The sequence below is a fragment of the Periophthalmus magnuspinnatus genome, chromosome 13 (genome assembly GCF_009829125.3).
Source record: "Periophthalmus magnuspinnatus isolate fPerMag1 chromosome 13, fPerMag1.2.pri, whole genome shotgun sequence".
In the NCBI taxonomy this organism is placed as follows: domain Eukaryota; kingdom Metazoa; phylum Chordata; class Actinopteri; order Gobiiformes; family Gobiidae; genus Periophthalmus; species Periophthalmus magnuspinnatus.
In genome coordinates this window covers 10,951,382-10,975,884 of record NC_047138.1, presented here as the reverse complement: position 1 = coordinate 10,975,884, position 24,503 = coordinate 10,951,382, and the positions used below count along the sequence as shown (strand labels likewise).

At 38.7% G+C, this 24,503-nt stretch overlaps 1 protein-coding gene across 2 annotated transcripts; it reads left to right on the top strand.

Annotated features, from left to right (window-relative positions):
• The first annotated feature begins 11,094 nt into the window (after nucleotides 1-11,094).
• On the top strand, nucleotides 11,095-23,913 carry vps53 (VPS53 subunit of GARP complex). 2 transcript variants are annotated; one of them, XM_033976522.2, is made up of 22 exons: nucleotides 11,095-11,214; nucleotides 11,476-11,556; nucleotides 12,142-12,191; nucleotides 12,296-12,362; nucleotides 13,864-13,950; nucleotides 14,118-14,233; nucleotides 14,895-15,014; nucleotides 15,840-15,918; nucleotides 16,012-16,155; nucleotides 16,261-16,403; nucleotides 16,470-16,614; nucleotides 18,068-18,163; nucleotides 18,239-18,333; nucleotides 19,019-19,261; nucleotides 19,807-19,954; nucleotides 20,069-20,151; nucleotides 20,227-20,305; nucleotides 20,399-20,547; nucleotides 20,619-20,688; nucleotides 20,784-20,921; nucleotides 23,449-23,553; nucleotides 23,670-23,913. In XM_033976522.2, exons 1-22 carry the CDS (start codon nucleotides 11,128-11,130, stop codon nucleotides 23,838-23,840), a joined length of 2,496 nt encoding a protein of 831 aa, XP_033832413.1. In that variant the 5' UTR covers nucleotides 11,095-11,127; the 3' UTR covers nucleotides 23,841-23,913. The 2 variants fall into 2 exon arrangements, with proteins under 2 accessions (XP_033832413.1, XP_033832412.1); XM_033976521.2 differs by having other exon boundaries at nucleotides 18,065-18,163.
• Nucleotides 23,914-24,503: the final 590 nt, after the last annotated feature.

The following is a 24,503-nucleotide window of genomic DNA, read 5'->3' as shown; positions in this document are numbered from 1 at the left end:
GAAAGTTCCTTTGACTAGCCTGATAGCGCTGAGCTGTTATCTGACGAGCGATGGGGAGTGCACACAATGCCAAATTCAGCTATGACATTTAAAGTTCAACATGCAGCTCTGTCGCTTTGTGAATGTGTGAAGAAAGCTGTGATCCTGGAGATACCATTCCACCAGGATTTTGTTATTGTGCTGAAAAACTGATAAATGTGATAAAAAAAAAAAAAAAAACTGTCATGTGTTGTGGCATTGAGTTGAGTATGGAGTTCAGAAACACAGTGGAGCACTTCCTGTATTACCATGTGACATCACAAGGTGGAACAGTGTTTTCTGTTTGAGAGAAGCACTGAGCTGAAATGCGCAGGGTTTGTGTGTTAAACATGTGCAAATGAAACAAAACACAACTCCAAGTATGTTTGTGATGAGGAAACATTATAACACAGATCAAATAATGGTGTAATGCAGGCCCTTTAAAGACAAAAACCATTATGAAATTGAAATGGTTTTAGCCCTGCTCTGAGGTGGTAAATAGAAACTATGAGAACACGCCAGCTACTCAATTGGCCCTGTTCTTATTACTCCTTCAAGGCCATTCATTCTGGAAACTACATTTCTGCTTTCCCAGTTTTTATCCAATTCCCAGAGGACATTTGGGTTTGAGAACTGCTTTTCTGCACTCTCCAAATGTTCAAAATAGCTTTCTGTGTTATAGCTGAACCCCAACGTGTTCAACATTCAATTGCTTAGCATAAAATTCTGCACCAATGAATAAACTTAGTGGAAATGTTTGCCCATAAGCTAAAGGTTTTGTGGTTCAGTGTATTAGGTATAGGAACGTAACAGTAAAAGTGCAACAGTGGATTGAGTAGAACTGTAAAAATAGTACTGTAAATGATACATGTAATACAATGTAACTTATAACAGAGCAATACTATGAGAGCTGGGACTTGATTGAAACAAATTACAGAGACCGCTCCTTGTGAGTCATCTAAAACAGTGCTCATTGCATAGGAAAAGTTACGAAATGTTATATGTAACAGTTTGAGGACGCGCTGGGATGTTTCTCTTCACCTGACCACTAGAACCTGAGCTGGAAAAGAGTACGCATGTGTTTGTTTACTTACGATTGGCCATCTGTCCATGCAGATGTTCACCATTTACTCATTAAGTGTAGTGAGAGTTTGCCAGTAGCTGCATTCCTACGCACCAGTGCACTATGAGCTGTTGTTACAGTGTAAGCGCAACCTGTTTATACTCATCAACTGTTCAACCTGTAGGCCTATCCTGCCTGCTAATGAGGAGCGGGATGATGCCAAAATGATCTTTAGATAATGGATTCACTATAAATTTAAAAAGTAATAATTACACATTTTTGTCGTTTTGAAATTGCTATTAAGTGTTGGTTATAAATTATTTCTTCTAGCGCTGTCCTAAGGGTATTTCATAAGAAAGAGTGAATATATAAAATCTACTTGAGGCCTTAATTTATATCACTTAACATTTCAAAGCTATAAAAATATAACTGTTCTTCATAAATCCTGCAAACTCCAATCATTTTTGTTTTGTTTTTTCCTTTCTTTCCAGTGATTGTCTCCCTGATCATAGCTTCACACCTGCCTCTGCATTCCTAAACAGGATTTATACAGTGTTTGTACTGTGTTTCCATTTAGAAAAACACATTTTATATCTCCAACTGTTTGCTCTGAGATTCAACCAACTCTTGTTTCTACTGCCGCATTTTTTAGATTTGATTCTGGGCCTGCAATCCAATTTCAGCTCAGGTTTGCAGTGCAGTCAACATGCTGAGTATTTCACTTCCACTTCATAGATGTACATCACCTGTCACTATGAAATATCAATAATTTTCACTTCAAATGCAACTCACTGACTGTTTAGATTCAACATCTATGGAGCTGCCTGCAAAGGAGCCATATAAAGAAATATGTGGTGGCTGGATTAATAGTGAGAGACTTTAGTTACGATGATTAGAATGTGACAATGCAAAGGTGGAAAACTGCTTTAGAATAAATGAAAGGCGATCAAGAGGAGTTTTGAAGTCAATGCAGGAGGGAACGGTGGTGACCTTATTAGGAAGAGAAAGGACACCATTAGCTGGGGCCAAACAGCCTGCCCTAATGAGACACTCCCCATTAATATGCATGGAGGTGCAGTAGTAGTAGGTGCATGTGAAGTAGTAGTACCACATTTTTTGTACTTTTAAAATCACAATATTAATCTGAAACAAGACTTGATAATGTTAAATTGTTTTTATAGAGCTCTTTTCTACCTTCAAGGCACTCAAAATGCTTTACATCAAGGAACCACTGATACATTCATGCGAATATTCCAGGGGGCGAGGTGGGAAAGTGTCTTGCCCAACGACAGCATTCATCCTTATTCCGAAAGTTGGGTTGTATTTTTTTGCATGAGGCTGTCGATCTTGAAAGTCAGTTCTATACAGACTGCAAAGGCATTTTAAGGCTTTCCAGAGGATCATTGGTGGTTAGTTACATGAACATAGAACATTTAACACAAATCAAACTACTTTATATCATATCCTAGGGGCGAAGCTTTTCTCAAATTCTCTATTGAAATGAATGGGATTCCCGTGGAAGTAGAAGTGCCGCCACAAAGAGCACTTAGAGACTAAAGCTCAGTACAATACCTCACTATAAACGTGATGCTGCTGAATCCTAAATGTTTGAGGATTGCAAAGAACTGCATCTACCCTCACCTGTGTATTGGACTGCGCATTAGACTAATTTCTCAACAAATATGACATTATCTTGAATAGAACCCTCAATGTTTTCTCATTTTGTGTCCTCTAAAAATATTAAATCTACTTTATTTCCATTTTTTTTCTCGTGTCTGGGGGATAAGACATTCATTTTGAGATTAGTATTCACCAAATCTGTCTATGAATAAAAAGTTTTCGGTTGTGTATTGGCTCCTATTGGTTGCGGTCAGGGTTATTTGAGTGAAAATATTTTGTTTCAACTTTTCAGTAATTTCATTTTAACTGCTGAAAAACCCTGAAAAGTTGAGAAACATTTAGCTTTAAAACACACTTTTATCCATTCAAGGTCACAGTTTTGGTTTTATTTGTTGCCAGGTTTTTTTTTTTGTTTTTTTTTTTGTTTTTTTGTTTTTTGTTTTTACATCTGTTGCCAGTTTGAGTGAACAAAGAGCACAGTACTAGTGTTCCCAGACTGCTGTGGGACTGCGGGATAACTGACTGTGAGCCAGGTTTTTTTTTTTATCAAGCGCTTAAATTCTACCACCCTACAGACTCCACGGACAACAAACACTACAGGGATAACACACCCCTGCCTTCATGTCTGCATTTCATTTTGACTTTTTTTCTTTTTTTCTCTTTCTTTTCTGCACACTATCTTTCTTTTATTCTAACCGGCTTGTTCCTCTGCAGTCATCCTGCTCCCTGTCTCCATGTGATTTAATAAAAGAGCCTGAAATAAAGGGGTTTGCGCACAATGGGAAATCATTTTGAGCTGGGGAAAATAGCAATAGCCTATCTTAATCACCTCACGCACACTCGCAGTCACTCACACGTGCATGTCCCGTATGCCGTGCACATACCGCCCCTGCAGGCCGGAGTGCATATATCATTATCAAGGGGTTCCAGGCACCAGATAATCCGCTGCCAGTTTGACATTGGGCTGCCTGTTGTTCACACTGGCATTAATGGCGCTGTTTAGCATGTTCACGTTGCTAAGATTAACTCCAAAAGAAACAAGATACATGGAGCGCTGTGCCTATATTAAAGAGATAATGGAAGTTATGGATTTGGGTAGTCTGTGAAAAGTAACTCGCTTTTGTGCGATAATGGAGGAAGAAGTGTTGCAAGCTTGTAAATCATGACCTAATGTTTTCTCAAGTCAGTGGCAAGGTGAATAAGAAAGTTTCAAAGCTTTGCTACATTTCATTGTGACGGAGAAGATCATGTGAGTAAAGAGTTCTGTTACTTCAAAATAGTATTAGAAGTACTAGTAATGGACCAAACAATGGCATAAAGCAAAATTAAAGCATGTGGGGAAACTCCAACTCAGGTAAGAGTAATTTAAGAATAACATAATTTTATATTTGATGGAAAAGGTTGTAAGATGCTGGGACGGTGTGTAGTTCCTCCAAATCTGAGGCCATGATTCTTGACTGGTAAAAGGTGCCTTGCCCTTTCCAGGTGAGTGGAGAGTCTCTGCTTCAAGTGGAGGTGCTCAAGTATCTTGTGGTCTTTTTCACGAGTGACGGAAGGATGGAGTGTGAATTGACAGGTGGATAGGTGCTGCTCTTCCACGTCGAGAGTAGGCAGCTGAGGTGGCTCGGGCATCTGCTCCAGACGCCTCTTGGACACCTCCTTGAGAGCATGTCTCTTGGCAGTTTTTTACTGTTTTGGATAAATAATAGACAATATTAAACACGATATTGCGTTTTTAAAAGTCAATTTAGTGTTTAGTTCCACTTTAAGGAGTGATGCAAGAAAACACATGTTCAAATTATTTAATACTGTCAAATTAAAGTGTGAAGAATAACCAGAACTGTCACTAAAGTAAGAGTACTGCTAGACTGTAAAATATATTACCTAAAATAAAAGAGCAAATGTACTTGAGTAAATGTAACTAAGTACAACCCATGCACCTCTGGGATTAAGTGAAACGCCCCATAGAAAGCACGACACATGAAGAGGGGTTTTAATTACTATAACTTGAACAAATCACCTTCCAACTCTGCTTGGTAACTTACTTGCCTCCATTTACACATACCAGCAAGAATCTTTTTTTTTTATTATTATTATTAATGGAGCTTGTGATCTTGTGATCTTTTTGTAATTCTGACTAGATTCTATAAGTCGCCCACACAGCACAGTTTGTAGTACGACTCCTGCTCCTGTTGTTGATGTTTATGGGCCATTTGGGTAACATTTTGGGTATTATAGAAAGAATATTCAGATAATTCTAAGATGAAAATGCTTTTTGAGTTCAAGAGAAACACATTTATAAATTGTATGGATGGACAAAAGTGCCCCAAGCATAAACAAAACTTTATTTACTCCACACGTTTACTGTAGGAAACTATTTTAGCATCGGGTTAAAACTTATCAGAGGTCAGAGGAATCTATATAAAATGCTGCACTGTCAGATGCACATATGTAAGTTTTGGATGTAAAAATATATACTGTACCTGATTGATAATTTCTGTTTATTTTTATTTTTATATTTATGTTTTTTCTTTTTTCTTTTTTTTTTTTACACAGATATTCCATAACTGTGGGTAACTTGAATCTTTCCTTCCCAGCATAATTCCTTTGCAGATAGTATATATATAGCAAAAAAAAAGCTTCTCTTGACAGAAATGGGTCATATGCAAGCTCTCTATATTTCTCAAGCTGAATTATGTCACTTGAAAAGACGTGGAACCGGACATTCTCCCTCCTCATTTCAAAACGTAATCGATGGGGAGACTTTTTACATCTCTATCCGTTCTAATATTACATTCCCTGTTCCCGCGAAGTTAATCCTTAAAATTACTGTACTATATATCATTTTAATATGTTTCAGTTGTCCCAGTGGAAACCTCAGAATAAAGTTGAAGTCTCAAAACTCCAAAACAGTAAATCAGTGCAGAAAATAATCCGACAGCCTGACAAAGCAAAAGAGACAGTTTGAATGATACATATAATTAGGTTGTTGATGGCGCTGACAGACACCCAAAATAAGACTGAAGAACCCATTGAAATTGGAACATTACTGTGGTCTAATTTACTATGCTGAACAATATCTCAAATAAAATATACTCTTACAGTGGAATAGACCAAATAAAAGCAACTGAGACATATTTTTTCTATACTAAATCCATCATGCACGGGTGATGCGTTAGGTATAGTTCTCCCGTCTTTAATAGTGCACTATGTAATGTCTCCTCCACCTTCTTGTCACCATGGAGATGCTATTTCTTTGCCTAGAATGTTGCACTGTTTTACATTGAACATATGTAGCTCCTTGGAGACAAGTAGGTGATGCCATCAGGCCACGTTAGAGGTCTGATCTATGGAGCAGTGACCCCCACACACAGTAAGAATGCATGCTTTTCAATGTATTTTTGAGGAATATAAAGGGTTCACCGTTACTTTATTGGTACAAACAGGTAAATATTCTTTGGCAGTGACTCATGACGACAGTGCATAGTGCAGGCTAAAAGAACTAAAACCACATTAGAGGCGCATGTGACTGAATAACTGGATAAAAGTTTAATGCTGGACTGTGGAACGTTGCTGGTAAAGTATGAAGATCTGCAAGGAAATGAGCAGGTAGCAGACCCAGAAAAGTTAGAATGTCATCCTGTGTCATTGGGCACTTCATCCATGAGGAATACGTGAAGGGGTGTGTGTGTGTGTGGGGGTGTGTGTGTGTGAATGGTGGTAGTTGTAGATGTAAATAAAATGCACAAAAGCACAGTTCCTGAGTTATAAGCCCAAGAATATATGCAATGGAACTGAAAATAGAATCTTATATAAATAAATAAATCTGTCTGCCATATGGTGGACTACTCCAAAGCCAGCCTCTGCTCACATGTGAAAGTGAAGATGTTTTTTTCATCTTTGACTTTTAATAAGGTGATGCAACACACACACAACATACACACACTCCCGGTGGTAACAGGTCGCTGTGTGTGGCCATGGAAAACAAGGTCGCTCCCCCGTCTTTGGCATGCCAGCCCCACAGGCAGCCATGCAAAGAGCGAGGTTATTAAACACACCATCTGCCCAACACACGCCCTCCTGCTCAAGTTCTTTCACATGGACACGATGGACATATATGTGCACGTCAGAAGACATGCACACAACGCACGCAAGGAGTGTATCACGAGGTCAGGCTGGAGGTGAAGCTTAAAGAAGATAGGCTTTTCTCCAGTACTTAATCATTTCAAATAGTGTGCATAATAATTTTACATTTTGTACATAGTAAATTGCAATATTGATCTACAACATCAAGAACGGAGCAAACATACAGACTCGGGGAAACAGTTAGAACAAAGTTTATTTGCAGATACAGGAATGTGAATGAAGGTAGAGCAGAAAGTTGGCAGTCTTGGAGCAGGTCGTGGGTCACAGGGTCAGAGGCTGGGGTGTTCATACCAGACATGGTGACCTGGTGCAGAGTGGTTCCAGGGAGCGGGATCACAGTGGATACACAAACAAACAAATAAACCAGCACATGACAAGACGATCTGGACATGAAGAAAAACCAGAAGATGACAAGACAATCTGGCCCTGAGTGTTCGATCCTCAGTCCTTTTGTACTCACAGGTGAAGGCTTGACTGCTTGATCAGAAGCAGGTGTGCGGAGGTGGTGCCAGAGTCTCCGCCCAGCTCTAGGCTCAAACACAGAAGAGAGGGGGGCAAACAGCACAGAACACACAAAAAAAACTCCTAATTCTGACAAAGAAACATGGCCATTGATTTTATTTTTAAAATTGCAGAAGTGAGAAACCACTTCAAAGGGGAATGTGATGATAGCAAACTGCAGATTTTCATTTAAGTGTTTTTATTGTTGAAAAATTGACTTTTTTAACTCCATATAACCAAGAGCCTGATTAGTAGTAGTATTGCTATTATTGTTATTGTTATTATTATTATTATTATTATTATTATTATTATTATTATTATTATTATTATTATTATTATTATTATTATTATTATTATTATTATTGTATTTATTTATTTTTATTATTATTATCATTATAGGTTGTGTCTCAAGCCAGGACATGCATGAATCAACCAAAATACAACTCTGCATAAATATAATGATGAGAGAACACAGTTTTAGCATTTCGTTTGTAAACGAGGTGTGATCACAAGCATACATTCCACTAGCCAGTGAACAATTTGAGTTGGGAGTATTCAGTGCAAGGTGTAAGGTTTCGTGGCGCTATAAAGCTGCATGTTCAACTCCCGGTGACAACTTGGAGAATGTGTGTCAACCAATCTCAGTGGTGGAAGGTAATGAAGTACAAGTAGTAAAGTACTGTACTTAAGTAGAATTTGTAAGTATCTGTACTTTACTCAAGTAAGTTTTACAGCGGATGCTTACTTTTATAATTACTTTTACTTTACTACATTTAATAGCAGGTATCTGTACTTCTACTTCAATACATTTTTCAACTGGACTGAAAAGTTAAAGAGTACTTTTTATATGTTTTTATATGTTTAGAGGTCTGTGGTAACATCCCGACTAAAGTTTTTGAGTTCAAGCATCTGCTTACAAATAAATACACAAAATTCATGAGAAAAATTAAGAAATTGATTTGTATTGTTACTGTTGACCAAAATACAAATTATTTTTGATCAGTATAACTACATTTAACTTTGTCATGTAGCGTAAACAAAATAAGAACAAAACTGATGTCTAATTATGAAGAGCAGTGGCTGAATGGGATCTTGGCTAAACCCAAGTTGCGAACATACATTCAATTAAAAGATACGTTTAAGGCTGAGTTCTATGTCAGAGCAAATTTGAGTAGGAAGCAAAGATCATTGATGGCACAGTTACATACAGGGATCCTTCCTCTGGCTTTAGAAACTGGGAGATTCTCTCAAACCCCTGAAGAAGAAAGACTTTGTGGTTTATGTGAGTTGGGCGAAGTAGAAAGTGAAGCTCATTTTCTGTTGCATTGTCCATTTTACAATGAATTTAGAAATCCTTTATTTGATGAAATGTTCACTCAATGTCCTGAAATGTTCTGGTGTGATGATGACAGCAAAATGAAATGGTTGTTTAATTCTAATGTTTATAAGTTGGTTTTATTTTTATGTAAAGCCTGGAAGAAGCGGCAAATGAGTTTGTTTAAATGAGTTTATTGTTGTTTTGTTTTGTTTTTGTTTTTGTTTGTTGTATACACGTCTGGACTATTGGACTATTGTATTTTTGTTAATGGTGTCTTATAAGCCCATTTGGGCTCGGCATTCTTTGTATGCAAGACACAATAATAAATTATTCATTCATTCATTCATTTAACTTAAGAACATGTGTGAAATACTTTTTACTTTTTTCTTAAAGTATATTTTTTAAATGTACTCTTAAAGTAGATCTTTCCTTAAATACTTTTACTTAAGTCAATTTTTTCATGTTATACTTTATACTTTTAACTTTTTACCTCTGTATCTGTACTTTTACTTAAGTAACAAAATTGAGTACTTCATCCACCACTGACCAATATAACTTATGCTTTTCATTAACACCGTATTTACACACTTATTTACATTGTCTGGTACACCAAGGTGGGAGGAGGCCCCGGGGAAGACCCAGGACATGCTGGAGGGACTATGTCTCTCAGCTGGTCTGGGAACGCCTTGGGGTCCCACCGGAGGAGCTGGAGGACGTGTCTGGGGTGAGGGAAGTCTGGCAGTCCCTGCTTAGACTGCTGCCCCCGTGACCTGGCCCCAGATAAGCGGAAGAAAATGGATGGATGGATGGTACACCAAGGTATCATGTGTATTTAATGGAATGCAGTATTTTATTATTCTTCTTTCATATATGTATAACAAGTTTTTGGGAGCTCACAACAGGCGTAAAATACAATCTGACAGTGGATTGGCTGTTGCTTGAGGAACAGTGGATGTACCTGTAGTGGTGCCAGCTTTGGATCTGTGCCTGGTCTGTTTCCCCTTCTGCACCTCCATTTTGGCTGTTTCATCTTGTTTTTCTGTTTTTACCAACCTGCATGGCCATCATGTTGAAGTGGTCAGAGAAAATGTTTGGATCCTGTCAGTGAGGCATCTCCTGTTTTCTATGAAATCCCCCAAAGGTCTATTGAGCCTGGGAATGGATTGTGCTGTCAGAGGAGCCGCATGCTCCGAGCCTTTTAAAGCAGTCAGAGAGGTTTGGTAAAATAGATTAAAATGATTTCAGATGATGTCAGATACAAAAGAATACTTTATACATTTTACTTTTTTTTTTTTTTTACCTAAAAGCACAACTTTTTTCTTCTATGATGTTGTCACTTTGCTGTGGGAAGGGTTCATGAAATGGGTGCTTTGTTCATTGGTCTTATGGGTAAGTTTGTTAGTGTTTGCCCTTAATCATAGCTGCTGTATATACATCCTACCTCTCACAAATGTCCACATAAATTATGTAATTGTTTGTTTGTTTTTGTTGTTGTTTTATTCAATACTTGTGTTTTTGTGGCTATATCCTCGAGTGGAATTGAAATAGTACTGTTGCTTGACATCCAGACCGATACTAAGCAGATACTGTAAGTAGGCCGGGATAATATTCTCTGCCTCATCTGCTCTTATCAATATTTTCTAAAAATACCAGAGTTCAATAGAGAAAGCTCAGAGCTATTATCATCTTGCAGGTAGTACGTACATGGAGTGCTAGTACGTACGTGAAGTGCTTGTTTTGCCTGATTGTATCACTTTCTTTGCCCCTTAAGACTCCATTAATTCAAGTTCTTTCATTAACCTCCACTTGAGCCTTTTTAACACTTGTGCATCACATTAGAGTCCCTTTATTACAGGTTTTTAAAATAGTAGGCCTACTTTTTAAGTGAGGTACAGTTTTGCCAGGAAGCAGTCTTTGCAGTAGTATACTGATAAAGCCATGTTTAAAGCCATGTTGGCAATATAGTCAACACAACATTTTCTTTATTGTCGTCTATGATGTATGTTGTTGCTGCAGCAGGAAACTTACTCACCAAGAGTTTGTACTGAAATATCAAGTTATACGAAACACAAAATAACAATAGCAAAAGTAGTCCTGCAATTGTTTCCTAACATAGCACACATCTCGCATTTATACCGTTGATTCAAAATGCACATTTATTATCATTATAGGTAATCTGCCTGTTAATATTTTGCAACAGCAGATGGCGCTAGTGTTCCTTGCTGAACTCCTTGAGCTCCCTATCAGGGATCAAAGATGTACGTCATCGTGCAGAATATTTTATTTGTGGTCTGTGCTATGATTCGTGGTGGGCATGGTGTTGGAAAATATACATACTGCATGAGTTGTTTGCGTTATTAAATTTAAAAATTCCTACGACTTTGAAGAGCCTCCCTTTGACGTCATCACGCACGCCGTAAACCATCTCGCCAGGAAGTGGTTTTCGGTTTTGTTGACAGTAATGATGGAGGAGGAAGAATTTGAATTAGCTGAAGATTTAGAAGCTATTTTGCACCTTACGCCTGAAGTGCAACTTGCGATCGAGCAGGTATTTACAAGTCACTGATTATGTAAATGTTGTTTTTTTTTCGCCACTGTCGCGTTTTAATTGTATAAGCTGTTAGCCATGATGCTACCATACCGCGAATTGTTGGGTAGACATGATATCAAACAGCTTTTTATTATAGCGTTACTTTGCCTTTATATTGCTTGATTTTAAAATGCATTCTGAATTTCGTTAGGACAATGTAGTGCTAGTGCATTTTTTAGAATCCTTGAATGTTATTACAAGTCATTGTCTCTGTGTTAGGTTTTTCCCAGCCAGGACCCACTGGATAGAGCAGACTTCAATGCAGTGGAATACATCAATACACTGTTCCCCACGGAGCAGGTACAGCCCTTCAAGGTTTCTTAAAATAAGCTGTAATTTACTCTTTCTAAGATAAGCAGTCTATGTTGTAAAGAAATATCTTTGTCAAATATTTTAGGCAGTGGTCAGTGAAACACTTTGTCCCAAACTTTAAGATACTTGAATTAACACTTGGGACTGTCTTTTAAAAAATAAAAGAATGAGTGATTGAAATCAGAAATGTATAGATTTGTTATCGCCACAAGGGGTCAGTATAAGGCTATACTTTGTATAGTGTAGCTTCAACTGGGGCTGTGTGATTAATTCCGATTTCTTTTTGTCTGTTATCTGCTTGGGTCTTTTTAATCAAGTGATTACAGCCAATCATCCGTCAGTAAAAGCATGTGGTTTGGAGCCGAGTTCAGACTTTGGGGAAAGAAAAGTGACGTGGGTGTGTTAGCTAAATGGAAATATGTATTGTTTATGTTCAGAAAATTTATATTGAAAGCCAAAAAAATAATAATTTGACTTCATTTGGAGAACTGGGTTTACAACGTTGTATAGTTGCAGGTTTATTGCTACTTGTACAGTTTTGATATAATATTACTTCTGTTTTTATTTGTTCAGTCTTTAGCTAACATTGATGATGTTGTCAACAAGATACGCCTCAAAATTAGGTTTGTATACATATATTAGTTTATATTATTATTACTTTATTTGCCTAATTATTCTTTGTTATAATGTTTTTTTAGCCTTATACTTTTTGTGTTACTTTTTGCAGACGCTTGGACGACAACATCAGGACAGTGGTCAGAGGACAAACCAATGTCGGCCAGGATGGCAGACAGGTGACCTAAATTCCTCTTCATTGAGAACTTTGCCACATGTTGTATTATTCAGAGTTTTATAGTAGAGACTGCTTCCAATAATTGCCCCCAACTCAGACAAGCATGTTCCTTTCCCAAGTGCGGTCTTTTCCCTCTCCATACGGCATCCATGGAAAAGGACAGGATGACTCAGTTCCAGACCATGCTTAAACTGCAGCTCTTTACGGAAAACATGTCTGGGAAATGGATTCCTGTACACAAATAATAGGATTTCTTGGATTTCATGTATTTTTCATTTTGTGGTTTTATGATAGGGAAAATGTTGGCATGTTGGTTTTGTCCGTTTTCCTTCACTGTCAAAAAAATGGTGCTTCAAACGGAACATTGTGCTTATGAAGAAATGTGTGTGTGTTCTGACAATTTGACACAGTTAGGTGTGTTCCTCTCACTGTGCCGGACCTGGTCTGCTACTGTTTGGTAGCATGCAAAAACATTCCCAATCCCCCCCTGACTAATAGAGTTACACAGTACACAATCATTTCAGTTTGTTTTTCCAGCCTCACAGATCTATGCCAACTTTTGTAAGGGAAAATTCTTCCTGCAGATGGAAAGATGGAGAGGTGTTACAGAAAACGGTGGCAGAACAATACAACAGTAAAGTTTTTCAGATCCCATTTTGAAACATGAGTTGACACAAGGGTTTTATGGCCCAATGAACAAGTATGATACCAAGGACATATCCAAAGAAATCAGATATCAATAGAAACCAGATATCTGGCATTTGTTACCATTTGAGTCTGACAAGAGAACCTCTTGTTGAGTGGCTTTCAAACTTTGGTGCACAAGCTCATTCATGTGGTGTGTGTATTCCTATGAAGTTCAAATATTAAGTATATTTTAATCCAAATTTTGTCCCTCTTTGGGTTAGTCCTTGTTTAGAACTAGTATAGCAGTTGTGTAGTCCTATTTATGACCTTGTTTAGCCCTTATTTTAGAGCTGGTGGTACATGGTGTTAAGAGTTTTACAACCGCTGCTCTGTAATTTTAATATTATATCATCAAAGTGAGTATAAAAAGAACTGGTATGTGTGCTTAAGGTCTGTGTGAAAACAGATAAGATCTTGGGCTTAGAGGCGTCCTTCTAAGCTTTCCTTCAAGGCCAAGTACAGGAAATGAGCATTTGAACGCAGCCCTCAGTGACCTGCTGTGCTCAATGTACCAGTGACATTAGCAAAACTGGAATCTTGGGTTGCATTTGCCACTCCCATCCTGCTGTCAATGACATTTGGGGTATTTTTCCTCTTCAAAGAAAATGTTTCGCTAATCACCATCTATTAAGCAGTAGTGTGAGGCAATGAATGTGGTTTAGCTTTGTTCAGTTCAGCTTGCACTTCTAAACTGCATTTTTGATCCTTTGATTACAGTTTACAGCATTGTTGTTTTAAAATATACCATGGCTTCTTAAGTTTATGTTAGTAACTATATATTAAGTTATGTTTGTCTGTCTCTTGCTCTTGCACAGGCATTGGAGGAGGCACAGATAGCCATTCAGCAGCTTTTTGGCAAAATCAAAGACATCAAAGACAAGGCAGAGAAGTCTGAACAAATGGTATATACACACATGTGACTTATTATGTGCTATTATATGCTGTCTGCAGTAGTTCTACGGTACAAGCTCCTGTAATTTTTTTTTTCCAGTATTGATTGCTCTTAATTATTGGGTGTGTGTTTCCCTCCATTGTCTTGTCTCCTCTGATTTTTCTCCTTCCTGCTCAGGTCAAAGAGATAACAAGAGACATTAAGCAGCTGGACCATGCCAAGCGGCACCTCACCACATCCATCACCACGCTCAATCACCTGCACATGTTGGCAGGGGGCGTGGACTCTTTAGAGTGGGTACATTTCTGCTTAAGGAAGGGCACATGAGCATATTCTGTAGATATTGGAATGTATACTTTGAATATTATCCAGGAGCCTCTGCTGTTGGGGTATTTCTGTTTTGGTTACGGCTATTTTATTTTTCATTTTGTGAATTAATGCGTACCGTATTTTCTGCACTATAAGACGCATCGGAATATAAGGCGCACCTTCAATGAATGGCCTATTTTAAAACAAATTTCATATATAGGGCGCACCGCATTATAAGGCGCATAGAATATAAACTACTGTAGTATCTTGTGTTAAGGTACGTTCACACCGGTGCGTCAGGTGCGTCGCGTTCACATGTAAAGTCAATGGTGGACGCGCGTGTTAAACGCAGCGTGGCCAAGACGCGCTCAGTCCTTAAAGGGATTTATTACCACTATTACTTCGGCAACGCCTCCTGAATACGGGTGTCATAATTGACCAATATTGATCCATATATAAGGCGCACTGTGGGTTTTTGAGAAAATGAAAGGCTTTTAGGTGCGCCTTATAGTGCGGAAAATATGGTACAGCTTGTCTGAAGTGATACACAGTGCTTCCAGATTACTTACACTTGATAGCAACATAAGAAAAGAATCTTCAACTGTCTTAGAAATGTAACTAACTTATGGTGTTTTTGTTTTTCAGAGCAATGACCAGAAAGAGGCAGTATGGAGAGGTGGCCAATCTGCTACAGGGAGTGGTGAATGTGCTCGAACATTTCCAAAAATACATGGGAATTCCACAGATCAGACAGCTGTCAGAAAGGTAAGTGTATCTGAAAAATACTATATTTTAGAATCAATTTAGAATCACCGAGTTACATTTTCGCAGTAGCTGAAAAATTTAACCATTCATTAGTTGGGATGTGAAAATGGTGAGTGTTTGTCAAGCGTTATGCAGTACATCGGGTATTTACATATACACCTACACATTTAAAGGGCCCATATCACGTTCTTATCTTTGTTATATGTTGTTTCCTCATCTCAAACATACCCGGAATTGTGTTTTTTCATTTAGACATTTATTACAAAAATCCTGCATATTTAGGTTGGTTTCTTCTCTCAAACAGAAAACGCTCTGTTCCACCTTGTGATGTCATGTGGGAATACAGGAAGTACTCCACTGTGTTTTTAAACTTCTTACACCTTCACTAGAATCATGATTTCAGCCCTTGAAATGCCAGTCTCTACTGAACAAACGTTAAAAAGTAGCTATTAATTTGAAAATTTACCACTACATGACATCATAAAGTAGAACAGAGCATTTTGAGCTTTGGAAATGTAGACATACTAATAAATCATGATTACTCAAACATGTGTGAATGAAACAAAACAGAACTCAGGATATGTTCTGAGTAGGTAACATAGGTAGGTAGCATTATAACATGGCTTAAAGCTCACAAGAATCCCTTTAGTGTAATACAGGACCCTTAAAACATTCAGAAAAACAAATTCAGTTAGAATTTAGTCTTACTTGGTATGGAGATATTTGTTAATTTAATGAACTCAAAACGCATATGAGAGAATGCAAAGAGTTAAGTATCCAAGAAAACATTTGACAGAAAAATGAATATTGCCCTACTTTTTCTAGAGTAAAAGCAGCACAAAGTGAACTGGGAACACAGATACTGGCTGATTTTGAGGAAGCATTTCCCTCCCAAGGCTCCAAGGTAATGGAGAGCTGCATGTGTTTCATGTTGGCAAACTGTACTTAACTATGCACTTAATGCTATGTTTCTTCTTGTAACCACACATTCTAACAGAGACCAGGAGGACCCAGTAATGTCCTCCGGGATGCCTGTCTGGTGGCTAATGTTTTAGACCCACGCATCAAACAGGAAATCATTAAAAAGTTCATCCGACAGCACCTATCTGAGTACCTAGTTCTTTTTCAGGAAAACCAAGATGTAAGTTCTACCATGGCTACAAAATATATACTTGATGTAACCTGTACTGTGGAAGTCATTGTGTTACTATGTGTATAATCCTATGCCAACTGCCTTGTTGCTCAGGTTGCCTGGCTCGACAAGATTGATCGGCGTTATGCTTGGATCAAGCGGCAGCTTGTAGATTATGAAGAAAAATATGGTCGTATGTTTCCTGAAGAGTGGTGTATGACTGAACGTATAGCTGTAGAGTTTTGCCATATCACGCGGTAAACAAAAAATTGTTTGTATGAAGGTCATTCAGAAGCCCCAATTAACTAATGACCTATTTCTAGAGTGGAGCTGGCCAAAGTTATGAGAACTCGAGCAAAGGAAATTGAAGTGAAACTACTGCTTTTTGCCATTCAGAGGACTACAAACTTTGAGGGTCTGCTGGCCAAACGCTTCACAGGATGCACATTGACTGATACTACACCTGGGGTAAGACATGTTGACAAAGTGTCTACTATGCAATGTGCTATTGCAGTGGTCCCCAACCACCGGGCCGCGGACCGGTACCGGTCCGTGGATCAGTTGGTACTGGGCCGCGGGCCGTCCAAGAAATAATTAATTATTTCTGTTGTATTTATTATCTGAGTCTGAACAATCGTTTATTTTGAAAAATGACCGGATTCTCTCGGTTACATTTCCGTCACTTGAGCGCCGACAACTTAACCACTTAGCGTTCCGACGGCCCGCCCACGTTACAACTTTACAGCAATGTACGTGTAGTTCTGCGTCACCCACACAAACAATCGACACATCAAATGAAAGCTACGGCATTCATCTTTCTGAATATGTAAACCATTTACACCTCGAATCACCACAGTGCTGACAGGAAAGCCGTTTTTACAGAGAAGTCAGAAATGTGAATCTGGACTTCACTTACCATTGAGCGCTCTGGTTCTGTCAAACATCAACATATTCACACAAAGTTGGTCTCATTCGTTCCGTAAAGGTCCAGAGAATATAATCCAGTCAAGAAATTATGTCCACAAAGGAAGTTAGAGCCTCCATGTCCAATCTGCTGCAGGAAAGTGAAATCTGTTCCGTCACTTCTCCGCGTAAAAACACAAGACTGGATATAAAGATCCGCGCGTAAAATTATGCGCGCGTATTGCGTAATTTTACGCAGCAGTTTTGCGTTTTAAACATGACGAAACGGACAAAACAAAGGAAGTACGCGACCGAGGACAATGTGGATGTTTGTACAAGTTAAACTAGAGGCATCTCGGACCCGGAGCGGTTCGTGGAATCGAGTGAAGATCTCATGGTGGACTGAGGAGTAGAGGGACCTTATGTTTTGATGGACTGGATGCTGTTCCTGATCGGTAAACGTGGTTTATTCTGCTATTAACTTAATTGTGGGTCAAATGTGTATCATGTGTAATCATTAGCATTAGCCCCCCCCGGTCCACGGTAAAATTTTCAAGCGTTGGCCGGTCCGCGGTGATAAAAAGGTTGGGGACCACTGTGGTATTGCACCAGACTCTCACAAACACACATCTCTAGTGTTCACATGTACATATTTCTGGCAAGTACACGGCTTTAGAACAGTTTTTTCAGACTGCCAAGCAAAGCAGGGTAGAATACCACTGCTCTTATCCCAAAACAACATATCAGCCTTTCTCTTCTTATCAATAAAATGTTTTATAATTAGATAATGACAGCATAGTTCGTTCATTTACCACAATATATTCTCTGGGAACAAAATCTACAAAAGCCATTGCTTTAGCCTTTTTCGGCAGAACAAGGTTTACTACATGCTTAGCATATTGTTCAACCTGAGAATTTAAATCTAAATATAGTTGTGTATTAAATTTGTAGCAAGGTCGCATATGCTAAAGTTTTGCTAGCACACAATTGAAAACAACCTTAAATTGTTTTACAGCAGAAAAGACCAGAGAGCCCTCTTGACCCCACTAACCCTTTCCTAGAAGATGAGCCTGGTGAAGATGTGGGCGGAGAGAAGGATGATGATCTTTCTAGGGTGAGCAAGTTTCTTAAACTGCATCATTAATTAAGGTACAAGATTGGAGGACATTACATTTTCCTCACCTTTCAGCCCAGGAAGCCTAAAGCACCAGACAATCCTTTCCATGGCATTGTGTCCAAGTGCTTTGAGCCTCACCTCTATGTCTACATAGAGTCTCAAGACAAGTAAGCAACCACTACTCAACACAACAGAAGTTATGTAACCTGGAAAATATCTGTCTATGATCATCACTTTAATCCACTTTCTCTTGTTTAGTCAGTTACTAATATTACAACATTTGACCATTTGACCAATGGATAAACTGTGGGTTTGGCATGAGTCTTGTGTTTGATCTCTAGCTTTGCTTCTGTGTGTCACACAAATCACATTTCCCTTTGCGTGACTACTTTTACCTTGTTCTTGGCTCTTTCCTGTCCCACTTTTACCTAGCATGATAACACACACTAAATAAAACATAGGATGAATAACTGCAAAGCTTATGTACAACGTTTTCCTCTCGATTTTGTCTTCAAGCCATCCTGTTTGTCTGCCCAAAGAAACCACTGACCCACCATTCATCTACAGGAGTATTGTAAAGTCCAAAGAGCAGGGGCCGGGGCCAAAGCAGTGGGACATAACAGTGAGAACAGTGGCCTGCTTGTTTCAACTCTATTAGAATTGAGCCACACAAACTGCAGCTCTGTACATCCACCCAGTGCAGCCTTAGCAGTGATACTACTACTTTATAACTACTACTTTTCAGCTTGTCATCTTACTTTACATTGTACTTAATATTTCAGTGCATCTTTAGTTTGTTTATTCAGGCATCTGAACAATGCACTAAATAAGCCCGTGTGTGTGTTCATACAGGAATCTGGGTGAACTTATCGACCGTTTTGTAGCTGACTTCCGAGCACAGGGCCCACCCAAAGCGGGGACAGAGGAAGGTGGAGCAGTGTTGCCCAGCTGTGCTGACCTCTTTGTCTATTACAAGAAATGCATGGTTCAGTGCTCCCAGCTCAGCACCGGGGAGCCTATGATCGCCTTAACAACCATCTTTCAAAAATATTTAAGAGAATATGCTTGGAAAATTTTGTCAGGCAACCTGCCTAAGTAAGTTTACGCACAGACACCGTAAAGACAGCTATCTCTGATACCATGTATAGGTACTATATGTCCATGTGATTAAAATAATACAATACATTAAAATGACAAGTACAACTTCACCCACTATCTTATGTCCTCTTTTGAGGGGCATGGTATGCACTGTCTGGCTTTGGTTATGCTGTGGTGGAGACCAATAAGAAAACCCAAATACACAGTGTTCAAGCACCCACTTTTATGATGTTTGGCCTTTTGTACAGGGCTTAATTATGATTACACACATGCTTTTACTCAGAAATCTATACCATAATCAAAGCCTTACGCAAACATTTTTCACACACACTTCAATGTATCCACCGCTATGATTCCATTCTCCAGTTTTGTGTTTGGTAAATTTTTGGGGGGCCCTGGAAAAGCCACAAGGTCTTTGTTATGACATTCATTTGTTATTGCTTGGTCCACAGTCACAGCATCTTTTCAAATTAGTTTTTGCTTTCCTTGTTATTTGATGGCATTGTAAGTTGTTTTTGATATCTTCTGTTGTCTGTCTACAGGTCCAATAGCAACAGTGGGGGTCTGACTATCACCAGTCTGCTGAAAGAGAAGGAAGGGTCAGAGACGGCAAAATTCACTGTAGATGAGCTCTGTCTAATTTGTAGCATCCTTAGTACAGCAGAGTACTGCTTGGCCACAACACAACAGGCAAGCACCACAAATGACATGTCTTGTTTGACCTGTGTTGTTTTGTTTTTTGCAAAGTTGGGGAATTTTAGAAATAATAATGTGCATTCATAACTATTGCAATTTATGTTTTAGCTAGAGGAGAAACTCAAGGAGAAGGTAGACAAACCCCTTGTGGAGAGGATTAATTTGACTGGGGAAATGGACACATTTAGCACGTAAGTTAGCATGCTATTAGCTGAACACTGAGACTATAATCTTTGTACAGCCTAAAGCATTTGTTGTCTTGTTAGTGTCATCTCAAACAGTATTCAACTACTGGTCCAAGATCTTGATGCTGCATGCGACCCTGCACTCACTGCTATGAGCAAAGTAAGAGGATTCATGTGTTCTTGTATTTTTTTTATTTTTTTTTTTACTATGGCTTAAAAATACATAAAATTGCTAAAAATTATATCTTTGTAGATGCCATGGCAAAGTGTGGAGCATGTAGGAGACCAGAGCCCTTATGTAACGTCCATCATCATGCACATTAAACAGAATGTGCCCATCATCAGAGACAACCTTGCGTCCACTCGCAAGTATTTCACTCAATTCTGCATCAAATTTACCAAGTAAGAACTCACACAAACAGTTTAATATGGTATTTGCTATTGTAATGATGATTAATACATTTCTCCATTAGCTCTTTCATTCCCAAATTCATCAATCACCTCTTTAGATGTAAGCCTATCAGCATGGTCGGAGCTGAACAGGTAACCAGTTTATTTATTCACTTTTACAATTGTAAATAACATCAGCAAATGATGATCACTTTTTGTTGTTAAATGTTTTGTTCTGTGCATTTAAGCTCCTTCTGGACACCCACTCATTGAAGACGGTGCTGTTAGATCTTCCTTCCATAGGGTCACAGGTGCTCCGTAAGGCCCCTGCCAGTTACACAAAGATAGTGGTGAAAGGAATGACAAGAGCCGAGATGATCCTTAAGGTGAGCAGTACAGAAAGGACAAAGAAGGGCTGCATCAGGTCTGTTGATACTTGGAGCACTTGAGCACAATAGATTCTGGAAAAAATGTAAACTTGGTTCTCAAAGAAAAGTTTTCCTACTGGAAGGTAGATTTACTTTAACCTAAACATATTATCACAGTCACTCTAACTTTATGGAATACTTGAGTTTTTTTTATTACATTTAACTTGTGTGGGTACTTTGCTGGCTGCTTTTACAACCACAACCCCAGTCTGGTGCCTTTTAAGGCTTCAAACTACAGATACTACAAAATGTTGGTATGTGTTTGAAGGGGCTCCCTTTATTTCTCCATTGCCATTTAACACAAGTGATGTTAAAAGTTCTTTAAACGATAACCATGCTGCTTGTCTAATACATGACCAAAAATATCTTGGCACAACCTTCTACCTACTGTTTTTTCCAAGCATTGAGCTTCAGGTCTAATATGAAACAATAGTGAGAAGAATGATCTCTGTATTATGTTTGTGGTCAGACTGGCGAGCCAGAGTTAAATTTCTTGAGTCGAGCAGATTTTCTCCACATGGTTTATTCTGGTCTGAAGAAATCTTTAATTGTCTCTTTAACCCTTCTCACTTCTCAGTAGCACTTTATGAGGATGTTTCCATAAACAAAACTAGCTTGCATGAGATAGGGAGTGAATGGAACAAACGGAGCCTGTGTTCATTGGTTTAATTAGTGCAAGTTAATGTGGCACACACAAGCATTTATTTACACAGTATGGGGTTGACTCTGAGCCAAGGGGGAGGGCTTTGACTATATCCTTGTACACCCCCCCCCCCCAAACAAATATCCAAGTGAGTTAGATCACGTTATGAGCAGATTAAATGTTAAAGGCACAGGATTAAAACCACTCTTAGTCCAGAATAACCTCTGGCCAACAGTGGTTGGTATGTGGCAGCTATCTCTCCCGTCCTAATCAACTCTTCTTACTCTGGGGAGTAAAGAAATGTGTAAACAGAACCACACAGTGCATGTTTGCATGTCCCTTGATTTCCCAGAGTGCTTCCTTCTCCCCTGAATGTTTCCTGTCTGTTGTTTGACAGACAGGAAACATTGGTCTTTGAAACAGCCAGTGGGATCTGACACTCCTCCAGAGCTGTGACTTAAAACTGCAAAACAAAGTTACTAAAAACTGCAGCACAAAGACAGCCAGTGTTTGTGGCCTAATGTTTTTTTAATACATTTAATTTTCCTTTTTAGCTTTTCTTCTGGGATAAAACCGCTGACCTATAAGTATTTCCATTCATCTGCCACTTATAAAGTAGAGTGCTCATTACAGGAACAGGAACATATATTGCTTTAGGGTTTAACCCACATCTTTCTGTTAAATGCATGATATCTGTGACATCTTTTTATCCCACAATAGTTTAGTCTGTATCCATCCTGTTATCTTGTTCCCTGTATCTACCCTTGTTCAGCCTAACTGCCCCTCCCCATTCTGGCACGTTTTCCCCTCTCCTTTTCCCATTTCCCTTTTCATTCTTAAAGTCCTGCTCGCCCCTTTGCCTTTTACAAGGTCCCCAAAGGCCTTTTCCTTGGCTCAGCTCCAGGACAGTTGCTAAGTAAATCACTCAGTCAGCAGGCCTGTAAGAAAGCAAAGAATTCCACACAATCCACACTTCCCATGCCTGCTTCCTATGCTGCCTCACACGGTGCCCACTTTTATGTCAACCAGGACAAAGGACAATATTCAACATGTTTGTGATCTTTGATTATCTTTTTAAAACAGAAAGGATAGGGAAACATTTAAAGAGATGGTATTCCTTGGGCGGTGGAGGTCTGTCAGCCATGTGTTTGTCTGTAGAGGCAGCAAGGAGGTTTTTAGGTTCCCCGTTTTCCATCCATGTGTTTCTGTTGTTGAATCAGAAAGTTCACATCAACACCAAAGTATTTACCACAGGATAATGTTGAAATTTGACTTGACATATTGAGCTTAAGTACTGATTACGGTAATCTGTATTTTGAATATTGTGTGTAGTCGACTAAAGAAATTCTTGGTTTACTAAAGACATACCCAGGGGCTGTGTTGTGGCACTGGTAAAGCTCTCAAAATGATTAGAATCTTACACAAAAACAATTATGTATACAGAGAACTACCAGTACATCTTCAAAAGTAAAAAAAAAAAAAAAAAAAAAGTCTCTCCCCACATTTTGCTTGCATTCTCCTTTCTGTTGTTGTCCCATAAATCCTTCTTGACTAAACACCTTAAGGATGACAGCCCTTAAATACAGGCATATGTTCATAAACTGCCAACTGCAAATATCTTAACCCTAACTCCCATGTAAAATTAAAAGGCAATTCAAAGTAATACACAATAATCTCGGTCTTCTGGTACTCATAATGCGCCAATAAATTGTGTGTTTGCATAATTTGCACATTTTGACTGTGGAACCATCTGAATCCATATTATATTATATCAAATCATAGACATAAACAAAGGTAAAATGTGCTCTTAACTTTGTACTTAGTAATTTCTGTGTTTTCCAGGTGGTGATGGCACCACATGAACCCCCAGTGGTGTTTGTGGATAACTACATCAAGCTGTTGGCTGATGGGAACCCCGAAACATTCCAGAAGATCTTGGACATGAAGGTCTGTCCTTTTCTTGAGTCCATTCTCATGTTTTTGCCTTGTTTGGTGGCATTACAGCGTCCTAGTCTGACTTCACAAGCAGGTGTCACTTTTATTGCTCATGTGTTTGTGTGTAGGGTTTGAAGCGTAGTGAGCAGAGCAGTATGCTGGAGCTGTTCAGACAGAGACTCCCCACACCTCCTTCAGGGGCAGACACAGGGCCCTCACTGTCCTTCAGCACCCCCACCCCAGAGCAAGAGTCTTCTCGCATCCGCCGACTGGAGAAACTCATCAAGAAAAGACTGTGACCACACACTGCAGCTGTAATTCAAGTGTTCACCCCAAATACTATTATTTTCCATGCTCTGTAAAAGATAAAAAGGGACATTGTTTGGCGCTATAACTAAACTTCTGATCGAAGAAAAATACCCATTACTGTCACTGTTGTTGCTACATTCTGTATTACATTCTGTATTACATATCCCACCTTCAGTTTTTCAACACTAAGGCCTGAACTTTGCAACAGTGTTGCAACAGTGTGCCTGCTCTTACTGGAACACAATCAGATTTTGCTAATCTGAGCAGTTTCAGAAAGTCTGACAAGATTACAGGATTTCTGCCTTTAATGAGTTTGGTGGTGGTAAGCATGTAATTTTCAGGTTTTATTTCAAGTTTGAAAAACTGAAATGATTATCTAATAATGCATCTTTCTCTCTTTCTTAAACTATATTGGCATGTGGTTTAGTGTTTTCATGTTAGTGTCTTCTCTAAATTCTAAAAATTTATTTTGCCTTCTCATAACCTATTACCAATATAGTTGCTGGGTTCATTATTGAAGGAAATTTATGAACAATCTATTTAATATGTTTAAATTATTAAAGTAGTAATGCTTTAGTTGTTTTTTGCTTGTTTTAACTCAAATAAATGCATTCTCTAATTAAAGGTTATTAATTGATTTCCTTTGTTTACAG